General features: G+C 42.3%; 5 protein-coding genes across 5 annotated transcripts; 3 read left to right on the top strand and 2 right to left on the bottom strand.

Moving 5' to 3' along the window:
• The first annotated feature begins 154 nt into the window (after nt 1-154).
• Nucleotides 155-2,376, top strand: Bcaif1. The gene is made up of 3 exons (XM_001552798.2): nt 155-655; nt 713-1,157; nt 1,287-2,376. Exons 1-3 carry the CDS (start codon nt 304-306, stop codon nt 2,263-2,265), a joined length of 1,776 nt encoding a protein of 591 aa, XP_001552848.2. The 5' UTR covers nt 155-303; the 3' UTR covers nt 2,266-2,376.
• Nucleotides 2,377-2,729: 353 nt separating this feature from the next.
• Nucleotides 2,730-4,525, bottom strand: BCIN_14g01370 (hypothetical protein). Its single transcript, XM_024697018.1, has one exon. It carries the CDS (start codon nt 4,296-4,298, stop codon nt 2,811-2,813), a length of 1,488 nt encoding a protein of 495 aa, XP_024552832.1. The 5' UTR covers nt 4,299-4,525; the 3' UTR covers nt 2,730-2,810.
• Nucleotides 4,526-5,868: 1,343 nt separating this feature from the next.
• BCIN_14g01360 (hypothetical protein) lies at nt 5,869-7,964 on the top strand. Its single transcript, XM_001552800.2, has 4 exons — nt 5,869-6,411; nt 6,535-6,845; nt 6,919-7,076; nt 7,144-7,964. Exons 1-4 carry the CDS (start codon nt 5,957-5,959, stop codon nt 7,651-7,653), a joined length of 1,434 nt encoding a protein of 477 aa, XP_001552850.1. The 5' UTR covers nt 5,869-5,956; the 3' UTR covers nt 7,654-7,964.
• A 199-nt stretch (nt 7,965-8,163) lies between these two features.
• Nucleotides 8,164-9,188, bottom strand: BCIN_14g01350 (hypothetical protein). Its single transcript, XM_024697017.1, has 4 exons — nt 8,986-9,188; nt 8,751-8,932; nt 8,553-8,693; nt 8,164-8,456 (listed from the first exon to the last, which is right to left on the bottom strand). The coding sequence occupies exons 2-4, from the start codon at nt 8,802-8,804 to the stop codon at nt 8,220-8,222; spliced, it is 432 nt and encodes a 143-aa protein (XP_024552831.1). The 5' UTR covers nt 8,805-8,932; nt 8,986-9,188; the 3' UTR covers nt 8,164-8,219.
• Nucleotides 9,189-11,187: 1,999 nt separating this feature from the next.
• Nucleotides 11,188-12,892, top strand: BCIN_14g01340 (hypothetical protein). Its single transcript, XM_024697016.1, has 5 exons — nt 11,188-11,680; nt 11,739-11,806; nt 11,908-12,348; nt 12,403-12,579; nt 12,644-12,892. The coding sequence occupies exons 1-5, from the start codon at nt 11,353-11,355 to the stop codon at nt 12,788-12,790; spliced, it is 1,161 nt and encodes a 386-aa protein (XP_024552830.1). The 5' UTR covers nt 11,188-11,352; the 3' UTR covers nt 12,791-12,892.

Here is a 12,892-nt window from a genome sequence, read left to right as displayed (position 1 = left end):
CGATAACTCCACCAATGAAGCGGCACGATCAGAAAGCTTCTCGAACAACCCCACTAAAAGCAGTGACGACATTCCGGGAGAGAGCTCAAGCTCCTCTCTCGTCCAATGAAAGACTCTGAATTACCATGCAGTTTACTCCTCCAATACCATCCATGGAGAATCAAGAATCGACGACATCATCATGCCACATTGGCAGCCAAATACCCATAAGTACAACACAGATTGATATCCACCCACCTCTTGGAATCCCCCTCTCTTGTACTTCCTCATTCATCTCAACCATCTGCCAATATTTCTCTTTTCATGTACTCTCTCAAATCCTTTGCACCCAAAACCTTCAGACACCTCGGTCGACAAGCTTTGATTTCCCGCTCTTTGGTTCCCCACGTTCCACATAGCAACTTCGCAAAGCAATTCACAACCACACAATTAACAATGGCACAAGAATATAAGCTCAAGGATCTCAGCTCCTTGGATCTGAAGCCTGGAGAGAAGAAAGAAATCGAAGTAGAGGGTGTAGAAGGAGGAAAGGTACTATTGTGTAATGTTGGCGGGAAAGTTACGGCTATAGGCCATAAATGTACACATTATGGTGCTCCATTGGTCAACGGTGTTTTGACTGGAGATGGTCGTATTACATGCCCATGGCACGGAGGTAGATATTCGTGATCTTGGAGATGTAAAGGAACATGTGCTAACGTTTCATCGATAGCTTGTTTTAATGCCAGCAATGGAGATATCGAAAATGCCCCTGCTCTCGATGCCCTCCCTTCGTTCGAGTTGTCCGAAAAGAATGGCTCGGTGTATGTTACAGGAGAGGAAGAGACCATCAAGGGTAGCCGCAGAAAACCAAACGTCAGAATTACCGGAGGAATCGGGTCAGAAAAGGTAGTAATTGTTGGCGGTGGAAGTGGCGCTCTCAGCACGCTTGAAGCACTTCGCGAAGCCGGTTTCAAAGGATCAATTACCATGATCAGCAACGAAGGATACTTACCAATCGATAGAACAAAATTGTCGAAAGCTCTCATTGATGACGCATCAAAACTTGCTTTGAGGGATGAAGCTTGGTTCAAAGACGGATCTATTACAACTGTCAATGATACTGTTACAAGTGTTGACTTTTCGGGAAAGAAGGTAGCAACAAAGAATGGTAGCTCGTAAGTGTATTCTCATGTTTGGTACGATGTTGCATTTGGAGTCGTAAATTTTACAACATCCATTCAAGATGATGGACAAGATGTACAGGTACCCAATTATCAGACGATACTAACGTGCTCGATGTATAGTTTCCCCTATACAAAGTTGGTGTTGGCTTCTGGTGGATCTCCAAAGAGTTTACCTTTGCCTGGTTTCAAAGAGCTGGGCAATATCTTTCTCCTCCGTGATATTCATCATGTGAAGGGTATTGTGGCGGCTATTGGGGAGAAGAATAAGAAGATTGTCATTATTGGAAGCTCGTTTATCGGAATGGAAGTTGCGAATGCTACAGCTAAGGATAATGATGTTACAGTTGTTGGCATGGAATCTGCACCACTTGAGAGAGTTATGGGTGCTGAAGTCGGCAAAATTTTCCAAAAGGCTTTGGAAGGAAATGGAGTAAAGTTCCATATGGAAGCTGGTGTTGAAAAGGCTGTCCCATCGAAGTCAGATTCTTCTAAAGTTGGAGGTGTACAATTAAAGGACGGCACGACCCTTGAGGCAGATTTGGTGATCTTAGGAACAGGTATCAGTCCTGCAACAGAATACCTGAAAGACAACAAATCAGTTGAACTTCGTGAAGATGGTTCACTATCAACTGATGAAAACTTCGTCGTTTCGGGTCTAAAAGACGTTTACGCCATCGGTGATATCGCAGCTTATCCATATAATGGTCCTGGTGGCGAAGGAAGTTTAGCTCGAATTGAGCATTGGAATGTGGCACAGAATTCTGGAAGAAGTGTTGCTACACATATTAGCAATCCTTCCGCAAAGCCTAAAGCATTCATACCAATTTTCTGGTCAGCACTCGGCTCACAACTCAGATATTGTGGTAACACTATCAATGGTTGGGATGATTTAGTGTTGCAGGGTGAACCAGAAAAAGCAAAATTTGTTGCTTATTATTGTAAAGAAGAGACTGTTGTTGCTGTTGGTACTATGCAATTTGATCCAATCATGATACAGGCGTCAGAGTTGATGAGAAGAGGAAAGATGCCAAGCAAGAGCGAACTCAAAAAGGGACTCAAGCTTGAAAGCATTAATATTCCTGCTGAGGTTAAGATATAGGACTCAGTGCATATGGTATGGGCGAAGAACAGACGAATGGATGGGGGGGATCGGGACATATCGGGACATGAATAATTAGTAGCATGCTTAATGATTATAAAACTGAATACAATAATGGAGAAATCATAGCAAATCTCTTCAAAAAGTCAATCCCGTGAACTCTTCATACGCAATTCATCCTCTTGAGTCCTGTACAGTAACAAATAGAGCCCTTGCCTCAAGTCACACATTTCTCCAAATTCATTTCCATAGGAGGCAGATTCGATCGGCGCGATGAAAAACTGACATTGCCTCCACTGCCAAGTCCACCTTCTACAGCTCTACTGCCTCAGGATTTTGTGCCGGATGGGTCTGTCTCACCGATTCACGACTTCACCTTGAAGAAGTGCGAGAAAGTGGCAGGGTTAACTTTCTAAAAAACAGCGACGCATTACTTTCATATTGATGCTATAAGCTTACATAAATACCAATAGTACCATAATTCTATATACATTCTCTTCAAGCCCAGTACATACCAACCAAGCGTATGAATTAGTCCATTCATATCAGCCAAAAAAGGGAACATTCTCCATCACTGTAGCAATAAACGCATCCGGGGGTAAAAAACACAAACTTCTAAAAATTTCCACTATCAGGAAACACCTCGCCAACGCATACAAAAGAAATAGTGGAGCAGCACCCCATGACAATTTTCTGGGCGTTGCAATTCTTCTGAAATCACCAAAACATATCATACCGCAGTAGGGAATCAGGGTATAGATGAGTACGAACACGGTACACCAGATACTTGTGGACCACCAGAGAATCTGCTCGATACGGGTTGGGAATGTGAAGTTCCATGCCGCGACGTGGATGCATCCGAAGACTATACTGCCGAATTCGAAGCCGATGAGCCAGGCTTCTTCTTCGTCGGCGGAGGGATAGATGGTATCGTTTGGGATGGGCGCGCCGGATATGAGGGGTGCAGCGTGAGTATTGAGAATTATGCTAAGCATGGATGCGCGATCGAGATCTTTATTCATGAATTCGAGGAGGGGAGTGGGGATGGGGCCTTCGTAGGAGAGGATTGTGAAGGGAATTGAGACGGCTTTGGGTTTGCTCCAGTTGAGGATGTAGACTAGGAATGCGCAGGTGGAGAAGGCGATGACTGCCAGCTCGAGTTGGGCGATTACTAGGCCTTTGATTGCTCGCACGATTATTTGGGCGACGATCCAGAGGAATTGAGCGGTTGCGATGATGCGTATTAAAGTATCATTTTTGCTTTTGTCGTTGATTTCCTCGAGTGTGATGTTGGGAAGTCGGATATGCTCGCATCGTCGAAGTGAGAGGATTTGTTTAGCGGTCAAATGGTACGGATTGGGATAATCGATAGGAGCAGGAGTCGCAGCACCCGAGTCTGAAACATTGACTCGGATTGAGGCCTCATTTGCATCTGGAGATACGCACCCGGTAGATGATTCCATTAATGGGGTAGAAGCCTCGGTCGAAGGTGAGTGTGGCGTCTGAACAGCGAGAATGTCAAGCGCAACGCTGGGCTTGGCCTCGATATCGTTATTTTCACTTGATGCTGGATTGCTTCTAATTACAAAACCGCCCATGTTTGCGAACAAGGTATGAGTTAATGTCCACTCGACATCATCATCAGCAGCCCAAGCTTTGAATTTTTCAAGCTGTTTCCGTGCAACATCGAGATCACTCCAAGCTTTCGCAAGCAGGATCTCTGGAGCGAGGATAGTTGCTATCATCCATTTGAGATTAGTTGAGAAATGTCTGATTCTCCACTTTATATCGTCTTTCAGACCCGAATCTCGACTGGCTCGTTGTTGGGGTACGTTGGGATGCTGAATGGCCCATGTACAGATGATGATTGTGAATAGACATGTCCATAGAATATTGAGCGTTCCTCGACTGTTTGGTGGTGAAACATAATTAGTTGATTTTGCTGGAATTGCACAAGTTGTATCGAAGGTCGTATACGCATTTGTAGCACCCATGTGGCTGAAGAGACTATAGGTTACCATGAGGGAAAACATGATTTCGCTTTTGAATTCTCGTATATACAGAGTGAAAAGAAATCAAGTGGGAGTAGGAAATATAAATAACACAATTCAGTTGGGAGAGGTGTGCTTCATATCTCTATGGGAAAGAACGACCATGTACAAGAAAGACTTTTCGTTGATACTCTATCTATCGTCACTTCATCACCAGCCATTACTTGACATCATTGCGATATCAATAACTCAGATGGTGACTTCCCGTCATAGAGATGTCAAAAAGTGCAGGAGTTTCATCATTTTTTCCGAATGTTAATATCAACTCCAAGCCTCAACACATATTCAACAGCCATAGCAAGCGCGTAGAACACCAGTAATTCGGAAATTTGGTCGATTTGTACGAATAACGTTCCTGTATGTAGTAGGTCTACATAACTTTGAAAGAGAAGCACTCTGGTTGGAACTCGAGACGATGTCCTGCGATGGTAATTGGGGGGAAACAATTAGGGCAAACAGTCAGCATATTTCCGGATACGCGGAGCGAACTATGATTCATGAGCCCTTGGCTTCACAAATGCCAAGGACTTCCTTGATATTTGGTGGCAGAAGTGTTCGAGGAAAATACCCAATAGTCGCGGGAAATGTCCATCGAAATACTCCTCCCCGATAATAGCCGACCTCGAAACAATACACGTCGCCGTCAGTACAGCATGACTTCGAAGAAACCCTTTTTGAATGTAATTTGTGAAGTTCCCTACTCAAAGCCATGCACTGTAGCTTTGCTTGCTCTATTTTTTCTTGCCTCAAACCTCTCCACGCTCACAAAATGATCAACTCGAGCTTCCAGATTAATAAAGAGTGTTGAAGTAGAAAACGACAACCAAAGCCCAAACTATCCCACTTATGATTGCATGTGATAGTCACATGACCATTCTCGCTATCAAAGTTCCGGCTTAACTTCGTGAGACGTCTAGCTCTATCAAGAGAATATTTGACCAATCATTTAGTTAATGTTATCTCATAAAATCTTCGTTAGCTGACTCTCCACCGCGGTCGATTTTCCGGCCAATTCACCAATCATAATAAAGGGGTTATCAACAAAGATTCTTGGGGGGTGGTACAAAGAAATGAATGACCATCACCAATATTAACACTCATTGATGTTGGAATAAACACTTATGATTAAAGCATGGATTTTGTGAAGGCTCTTATGGAAGTCCATACTGAAGATGCTAATGCTTTTATGGACAGTTCCATGAAAGCATAAATGATACAATTTTGGGGTGAATCTAAAGGTGCACAAACACGTGGTCGGGTATATCCTCATTTCCCCCTTTGATTCTTGTCGCGGATTCAGAATTTTATATATTGCTCTTTAATATCCTTTGGCAATGGAAATATTCATGTGAATACTTTCAGCTATTCATGAATGGTCTCTTATCTTTGAATCCACTGCGAATGTCCATTAAGCAGGAGCGAGAGGTCATGTCCTTGCTGTGGCCGGAATGCCTTCCGGCCACGAAGAACAAGATAAAAAGGACAGAATTTTCGCACTTTTTGCTGAAACTTTTCTTTGTCTTTCAACAACACAACTTCTACAAAACTTCAAGAACTTTCAAATCACCTTTTCCCACCAATTTATACCAAATTTTACTTCATCACTACCTCCTCATTCATCTTCTTAACTCATTTGCATCATGGGTTCAATTACTCCCACCCCTCTCCCACACTTCGAGGTTCTTAGGGATACCAAGCCAGAAGATAACTCACTGCCAGCCTTCATGGTATCAACAACTAGAGGTTTCCTTCCACGTACTGAACCTATCATCGCTCTCCCTTCCGAATTCGATACTCTAGAATCTATCCTTCAACGCATGCCTATCAAGACTCTTGATGGCAAGCCAGGTCTTCTAGCTACTTTCACCCTTGGAGAGACAGTTCTTAATGAGCTTCCAGATCTTACTGATGCTATCAATAAGTATCAAGATAACTTACCACTTATGAATGCTCTCTATCGCGACTATAGCTTCTTAGCTAGTGCGTACCTTTTGGAACCCTGTCATGAGAGATTCCTTAAAGGTGAAGAGTATGGATTGGGAAGACAAACTTTACCTAGGGTTATCAGTTTGCCTATTAGCAGATGTGCTGAACTGTATGTATATTTCTCACTTTTGTTTCACTCCTCATGATCACCTATCATCATTGCCTTGAATTCACTTACAACTATCTACCTTTCAATCTCACTTCATAAAATACTAACTTGATTCATCTATAGTGCTGGTTTCAAACCATTTATGGAGTATGCTGGCTCATATGCTCTTTACAACTACCGCCTCGAGGATCCAGCTAAAGGTTATACATATGATAACTTCCGTCTCATCCGTGCCTTTGAACATGGTCTTGATCACACTTCCAGTGAAGCTGGTTTTGTTCTCGTCCATGTAGATATGGTCTCTAACTCTGGACCATTGGTTGATGGTGTTGTCAGTGCTTTAGAAGCAGTTGAGAAACATGATCGAGGTTCGTTTGAGGGAGGTATGAGAAAGGTTTTGGGGGCTATGACTAAAGTCAACGCTGTCATGGATGGTAAGTTTCTTACTTTTTTCTTTTTCCTTTCGCATCCTCAATTCTTAGACGACTGAAATTGACACGTCATGAGGCATGTGGCAGAAATCGAAGCCTGGTGATTACACCTCTTTCAGAACATTCATTTTTGGTATTACTAGCCAATCTATGTTCCCACATGGTGTCATTTACGAAGGTGTCTCTGAGGAACCTATGAGTTTCCGTGGCGAATCTGGTGCTAACGATTCTATGGTATATTCCCCCTTTCTTTCTCTTCTGCCAATCTTCAACACAAAGCCCCCATTCTAACTAAATCTAGATTCCACTCATGGACAATCTCCTCAATATTCCTATGCCAACCACTCCTTTGACCTCAATCCTCAAGGATTTCCGTTCCTACCGTCCAGGAAACCACCGTCAATTCCTCGAACATATTCAAAACGCCTCCTTGGCTGTTGATCTTAAATCCTTCGCTCTGTCTTCTCCTACATCTACTGCTCTCTATCTGCTCTGCATGGACCAAGTTCGTGATTTCAGATGGCGTCATTGGTGTTTCACTCGTGAATACATTCTCAAGAAAACCGCCCATCCAGTTGCAACAGGTGGCTCTCCAATCGTTACTTGGTTGCCCAACCAGCTTGGTGCCGTCTTGGGTGAAATGACGAGAATCTGGAAGGAAGTTGGTAATGAAGGTGAGGGAATGGGCCAGGAGAAAGAACATGTCAAGGATGTTATGGAGGCAGTCATTAGACAAAAGGAGCAGTTGGAGAAGGAAGTTGAAAAGTATTGCAAGGAGAGGGGTGTTAATACTACTGCCGCTTCTACTTAAATTGGTTCATTTTTCATGGAACGATGGCTTTAGGTAATTAGCTGGGTGGCTAGGATAGATTCGATTTGAGATGCATTGCATACTAGATTGCATATGCGAGCCTGGACAATGAGCTTTGAATTTCCTATTCACTAGCGTGCGAGATTACACGGAGGAATGGGAAGGTTGCAAATTTTACGGCAATGCTTATTAGGTTTTATGGAAATACCATTGGGAGGATCGTTGCTTTAGTTTCCTTAGTAGGAAATCGCATGGATTTCATAGCTTGATTCCAAATACAACGATGAATATAATAAAATCAAATAAAACTATGATACACATGGGTTTCCTTTGTTTCCTTTGTTTCCTTTGTGACCTTGTCCTTTAGTGATTATTGATTTGGAAGATCCTGGGATCTATAGGGCCTCTACGGCACTGAAGCTTGTGACAGAGGGTAATGGTTAAAGCCATTGCAAGTAATGATAGCGTTTACTACTACAAAGTCACAGCCAATATCAGCAAACCTAATCATTAAAACAGTTTATTCCCTTCTCAAATCCATCCTATCTGTAGAACAAAATTGCCTGTCAAAGGTTCTCACATCTTTTCTTCAGATCCGTATTATATTTCTCAAATTGGCCTTTGATAGGTTTCCCCAGAAGCCAAGGCCGCATCAAGAAAGAAATACCTCCAGAGTATTCTTCCACCTGTGTGAAAGTAGTACCTCCAGGATTACTGTTACTCGGTTCGATAAGAAACGAATGGAGACCGGAAACCGTCATAACAGGTGGACCTTGCCATGCAAATTTGTTTGGAGAGTTTTCCTATATCGGAATGAGAATTTAATACAGTTTTGAGTACGTTCTTGTTTCTCTGAATGGTCCATTGAAGAAGCGATGTGGATAGTTGGATGTACTCACGGTGATAATAGAATCGAATTCAAAGTCTTGCATGACGCAATGAAGTTTTTTGCCGATGGCAAGGGGATCATCGGTGTCTAAAGGTGTGATACTCTTCACAAATCCAGTGTGCCATTCATCAATATTGGGAAAATCTAGAAGCTGAAGTTTTGAGAGTTAGAATTTGTATGTGTCTGCAACGGAGGTAATGCGGCATACCACTTTTCGGACGGTCTCTGGCGAGGCATCTATCTCGATTTGTGTTGTGATCATCTTGATTGTTATTAACAGAGAATCATTCTTGGGATAAGCAGTATAAGTGCTTTATACTGAAACGAACATTATTTTTTGACGTAGATTGATACTTCGGTGGCGCAACTCAGTGAGTATTACAAATCCCACTGTTGGCAAACGCGGTCAGCATTTAGTTGCTAATAAGAATGTCACCACATACACTTTAATGCTAGAATGATTCGTGATGATCAATACTAAGAATTGGTACATTCCTGTTGCATTTCGCCAATTTCGAGATTTTAGCCCGAGAACAACTGTTTTCCCAAAACTTTTACAGTCCATGGACTAACTAAAAGTACCTTGAACAGTACCATGACTTTCTGGACCACAGATATAAGCCATGACCTGTAAGGATTTGCGTCCTGATCGATAATCGAAAAGAAGACATAGTGACGACGAACATAGTGCGTTCTTTCAGAGCTAGAATTGAGGCCCGATCATCCCAGAACTTTGAGCGAGGGAGAAGAGAGCTTATGCAGGCATTCGCAAATATCAACATCCCTTTCATCGGTGGCAATGAACAAATCCAAAGATGGTTACCTTCGTGAAGCCGATAGCAGGAATGTGGCTGTCACATTTGTCAGCCACTTCACTCATGACCAAAACCACCAATGCAGAGACTGTTTATTGGCGAAAAAGTTTTTGTGGTTGGAATACATGATGAATTGGCGACCAAAATTATCGAAAGTCTCGTTGCTCCAAAAGATTGCGAATTTCATCTGAGCCAGTTCTGCAATATTCTAAGCACAGCTGTCAACAAGAATCCAAAGTCATGATCCATGTTGTGACGCGGGAACAGCAAAACTAATACCGTACCGAATGTTGATAAATTTGTCGCATAGCTGCACGTTCAGAAAGCTGAATACTTTCTCGGGGGTACTAGTACTATATAGTACCTAACAAATGAAAATTCTCCCGTCCGATTGAAAGTTCTCAAGTGTCAGATGTATTGAAATCAGTTTCTCTCGACGCCGCTTCATACTGAGAAATCACACTGACAGATTTAAGGGCTGAAGGTAAACTCTAGGGTTTTTGTTGGTATAGCTGTAAGTAGTTGTGTGAGAATTGAACCTCAGCTGTTAGTCTTGTCACCATGGACAGATCGGCAGGCACCAAGGAAAAGTCTCCCAACCCAGAATTCCAAGATTAATGATCAAAAATCCACAGAGCAGATGAAGAGAAGATTGAAGCTGGCAAGAGAGTGAAAGAAGATGCCGGCTTCACTAAGGATAAGATGACACCGGGCATTCGTGATACTGCTGCCACTGCTGTTGAGCAAACAGCCCGTGAGCTGAAAGGCCCTGTGGTGGCAAAGTTAATACTTTCGACGAAAAGAAACTCAATATAAATCCCCATACAAATTTTTTTCACAGTCATTCTCAATGGCCATTCTCTTGGTTAAAACTGGATGTTATACGCCGTGGTATCTTGCTGAGGGTACCCCTTGCGACGGGAAGTATCAATGCTTGGTGGATAACAAAAATGTGCATTGTTGCATACCTGCAGTAGCGTGAGAAAAGTTTTGACGTTGCATCCCTAGATAACATATAATATCTCGAAGTACCGCTGTTTTGTAGGGATAGTGAATGTCACATCAATCATTGATTGATGTATCTTTAAATCAACTTAGAATCTCGTAATATTGCCATAAGGATGGCAAGAATGCACTTCCTAGCGACAACTGTGTTATATGATGTAGACGGGAAATGGAGAAAAGAGACATGATAGCAATACTGAAAATTCCACTATGAATGTCAGATCGATGTTAATATCGAGGGGGCAGAACGCACATCATCACGTGATTCAGACGCTAAAGTATATTTCGCGCGTACGTCCGTTCTTGTCATTGTATAGCGTTTTGTTTCTTTCCTGTCTCCCAATGATACTCAAGTATCCAACAGCAGAGGCACTAGAGCTGGATACAAGATATTTAAATTGCTTGCGCAACTTCTTGAGCATATTCAAGTGGCTCACATGAGTTCGTCCACCCCGCTCGCACGCAACAGTCCAGGATATTTTCATCATTTTGCATGCAACGCAAAGTCATTATTTGATTTGCTAAATAGCTGACTTTTCTGTTTGATCACATCTCTGCCGTCATCATATCTTCCAATCAATCGACAAGTGTATGATGAAACATTGTTCCAATATTCCTATGTTCGTTCTACGATATGCTTTCTGTCCTGATTAGTGTCACGAGCGTATCGAATTCTGTGTCAAGCCTGTACCAGGAAGTCAGGATCATATTGATCTCAAGAAAGCTCTCGTATAATATTTAACTTATAGTCTGAAAATATGATGAAAATATGATGAAAATATGATGAAAATATGATGAAAATATGATGAAAATATCTAAAACTTTGTCGCCATCACACATTTAGCCGGGGAATTAAATTGGTAGCCATGAAATTTGTACATATCAGTAGGAGTTCGCTCCCCTAAAATCCAGTTATCTTGCAAAATCTATCAATCTTTCGCTTCGTCTAAGTTGAAAGTCTTCTTACGTTTCCATTTTTCTCAAATTGAGATGGCCCCTTCAGTGATCGAAGCTATCTCTGAAACCACTCATGATATTCGCGAAAAGATCGCACCTCAATTATCAGACAAAACTGATAGCGATGCCGCCAAATCTCAAAAAACATCAAGCATTGAGAAACTTGCACCTTCTGTAGTGATCCCTACTGTTGCGACTCAAGAACCACACCGAGAGCCGTTAAACCTTAGTGGCGTTCTGGATCAATTTGAAAGTTTCGACGTTACTCCAATCATCGGTCGTGAATATGTTGGAGTAAATCTTGCAGAATGGATTCATGCCCCCAACTCTGATGATTTGCTTCGAGATTTGGCTATCACAAGTAATTTACAATTTGAAACATCGTGATTATCAATACCACCTGCTTACTTATCATTTAGTATCCCAACGGGGCGTTGTGTTCTTCCGCAAGCAAGACGATATAACGAATGATCTTCAAAAAGAACTTGTCCAACGGCTTGGTGAGCTTTCTGGCAAGCCGAAAACCTCCAAGTTGGCAGGTAAACCGTGTCATTGCTAGAAATGCCCAAATAGTTAACATTATTCTAGCACATTCATCCTGTGTCCAACTCCGGTCGTGAGCACGGCGGAAAAGATGACGAGATAAGTGTGATATCATCTGCCCAAGCCAAAAAGATATACGACCGAAATTTTGAAGCCAAGAATCGCCAAAGTGCCAAAGAAGGCTGGCATTCCGATATAACGTTCGAACCCATTCCATCTGATTATGCCTTACTTCGACTGACTGAACTTCCCAAAACTGGAGGTGATACACTTTGGGCTTCTGGATATGAGGTCTATGATCGAATCTCGAAACCTGTACAGAAGTTTCTTGAGACATTAACAGCTACCTATGCGCAGCCGGAATTTAATAAAGCAGCAGATAAGAATGGCTTCAAAATTTATTCAGAAGAAAGAGGTGCACCTGAGAATGTGGGAGAAAAATTGGAAGCTGTCCATCCAGTTGTCAGGACAAATCCTGTTACAGGTGTACGTATCCCAATTTTCCAACTCTGAATTGAAGGCTAACGCGAAAGAATGAAGTGGAAATCGATCTTTGCACTTGGTCATCATGTATCTCATATTAACGACCTGACAACTATCGAAAGCGATGCTTTGCTAGCGTGGTTCTTGAGACTTGTAGTTGATAACCATGATCTCCAAGTAAGACATCGCTGGGAGAATGTTAATGATTTGGCAATTTGGGATAATAGATCGAATGTATGTCCCTTCCAGCCCCGAAGCTATGTCGTGTCGCAAGCTAACGAGTTTTTGAAAAAAAAAGTATCATGTTGCAACTTCTGATTACATCAATTTGGGACTGGGCGAGAGAGCTGGTCAAAGGGCTGTGAGTCTAGGTGAAAGACCATATCTTGACCCGGAAAGTACTGGAAGGAGAGAGGGGCTGGAGAAGCTTCAAAAGCCGGAATGAATAGAATGAAGATTGATTGTTGGCGAGGAAAGAAGAAAAGGTTTAAATTTGCGGACAATTTTCGGAAGTTGTTGCTTTCCTGAATTTTTTGACATCTCGCAG

Source organism: Botrytis cinerea, chromosome 14 (genome assembly GCF_000143535.2).
Source record: "Botrytis cinerea B05.10 chromosome 14, complete sequence".
Lineage (NCBI taxonomy): Eukaryota > Fungi > Ascomycota > Leotiomycetes > Helotiales > Sclerotiniaceae > Botrytis > Botrytis cinerea.
Note: the sequence above shows the minus strand (reverse complement) of the source record. Positions and strands in the feature narration are given on the sequence as shown.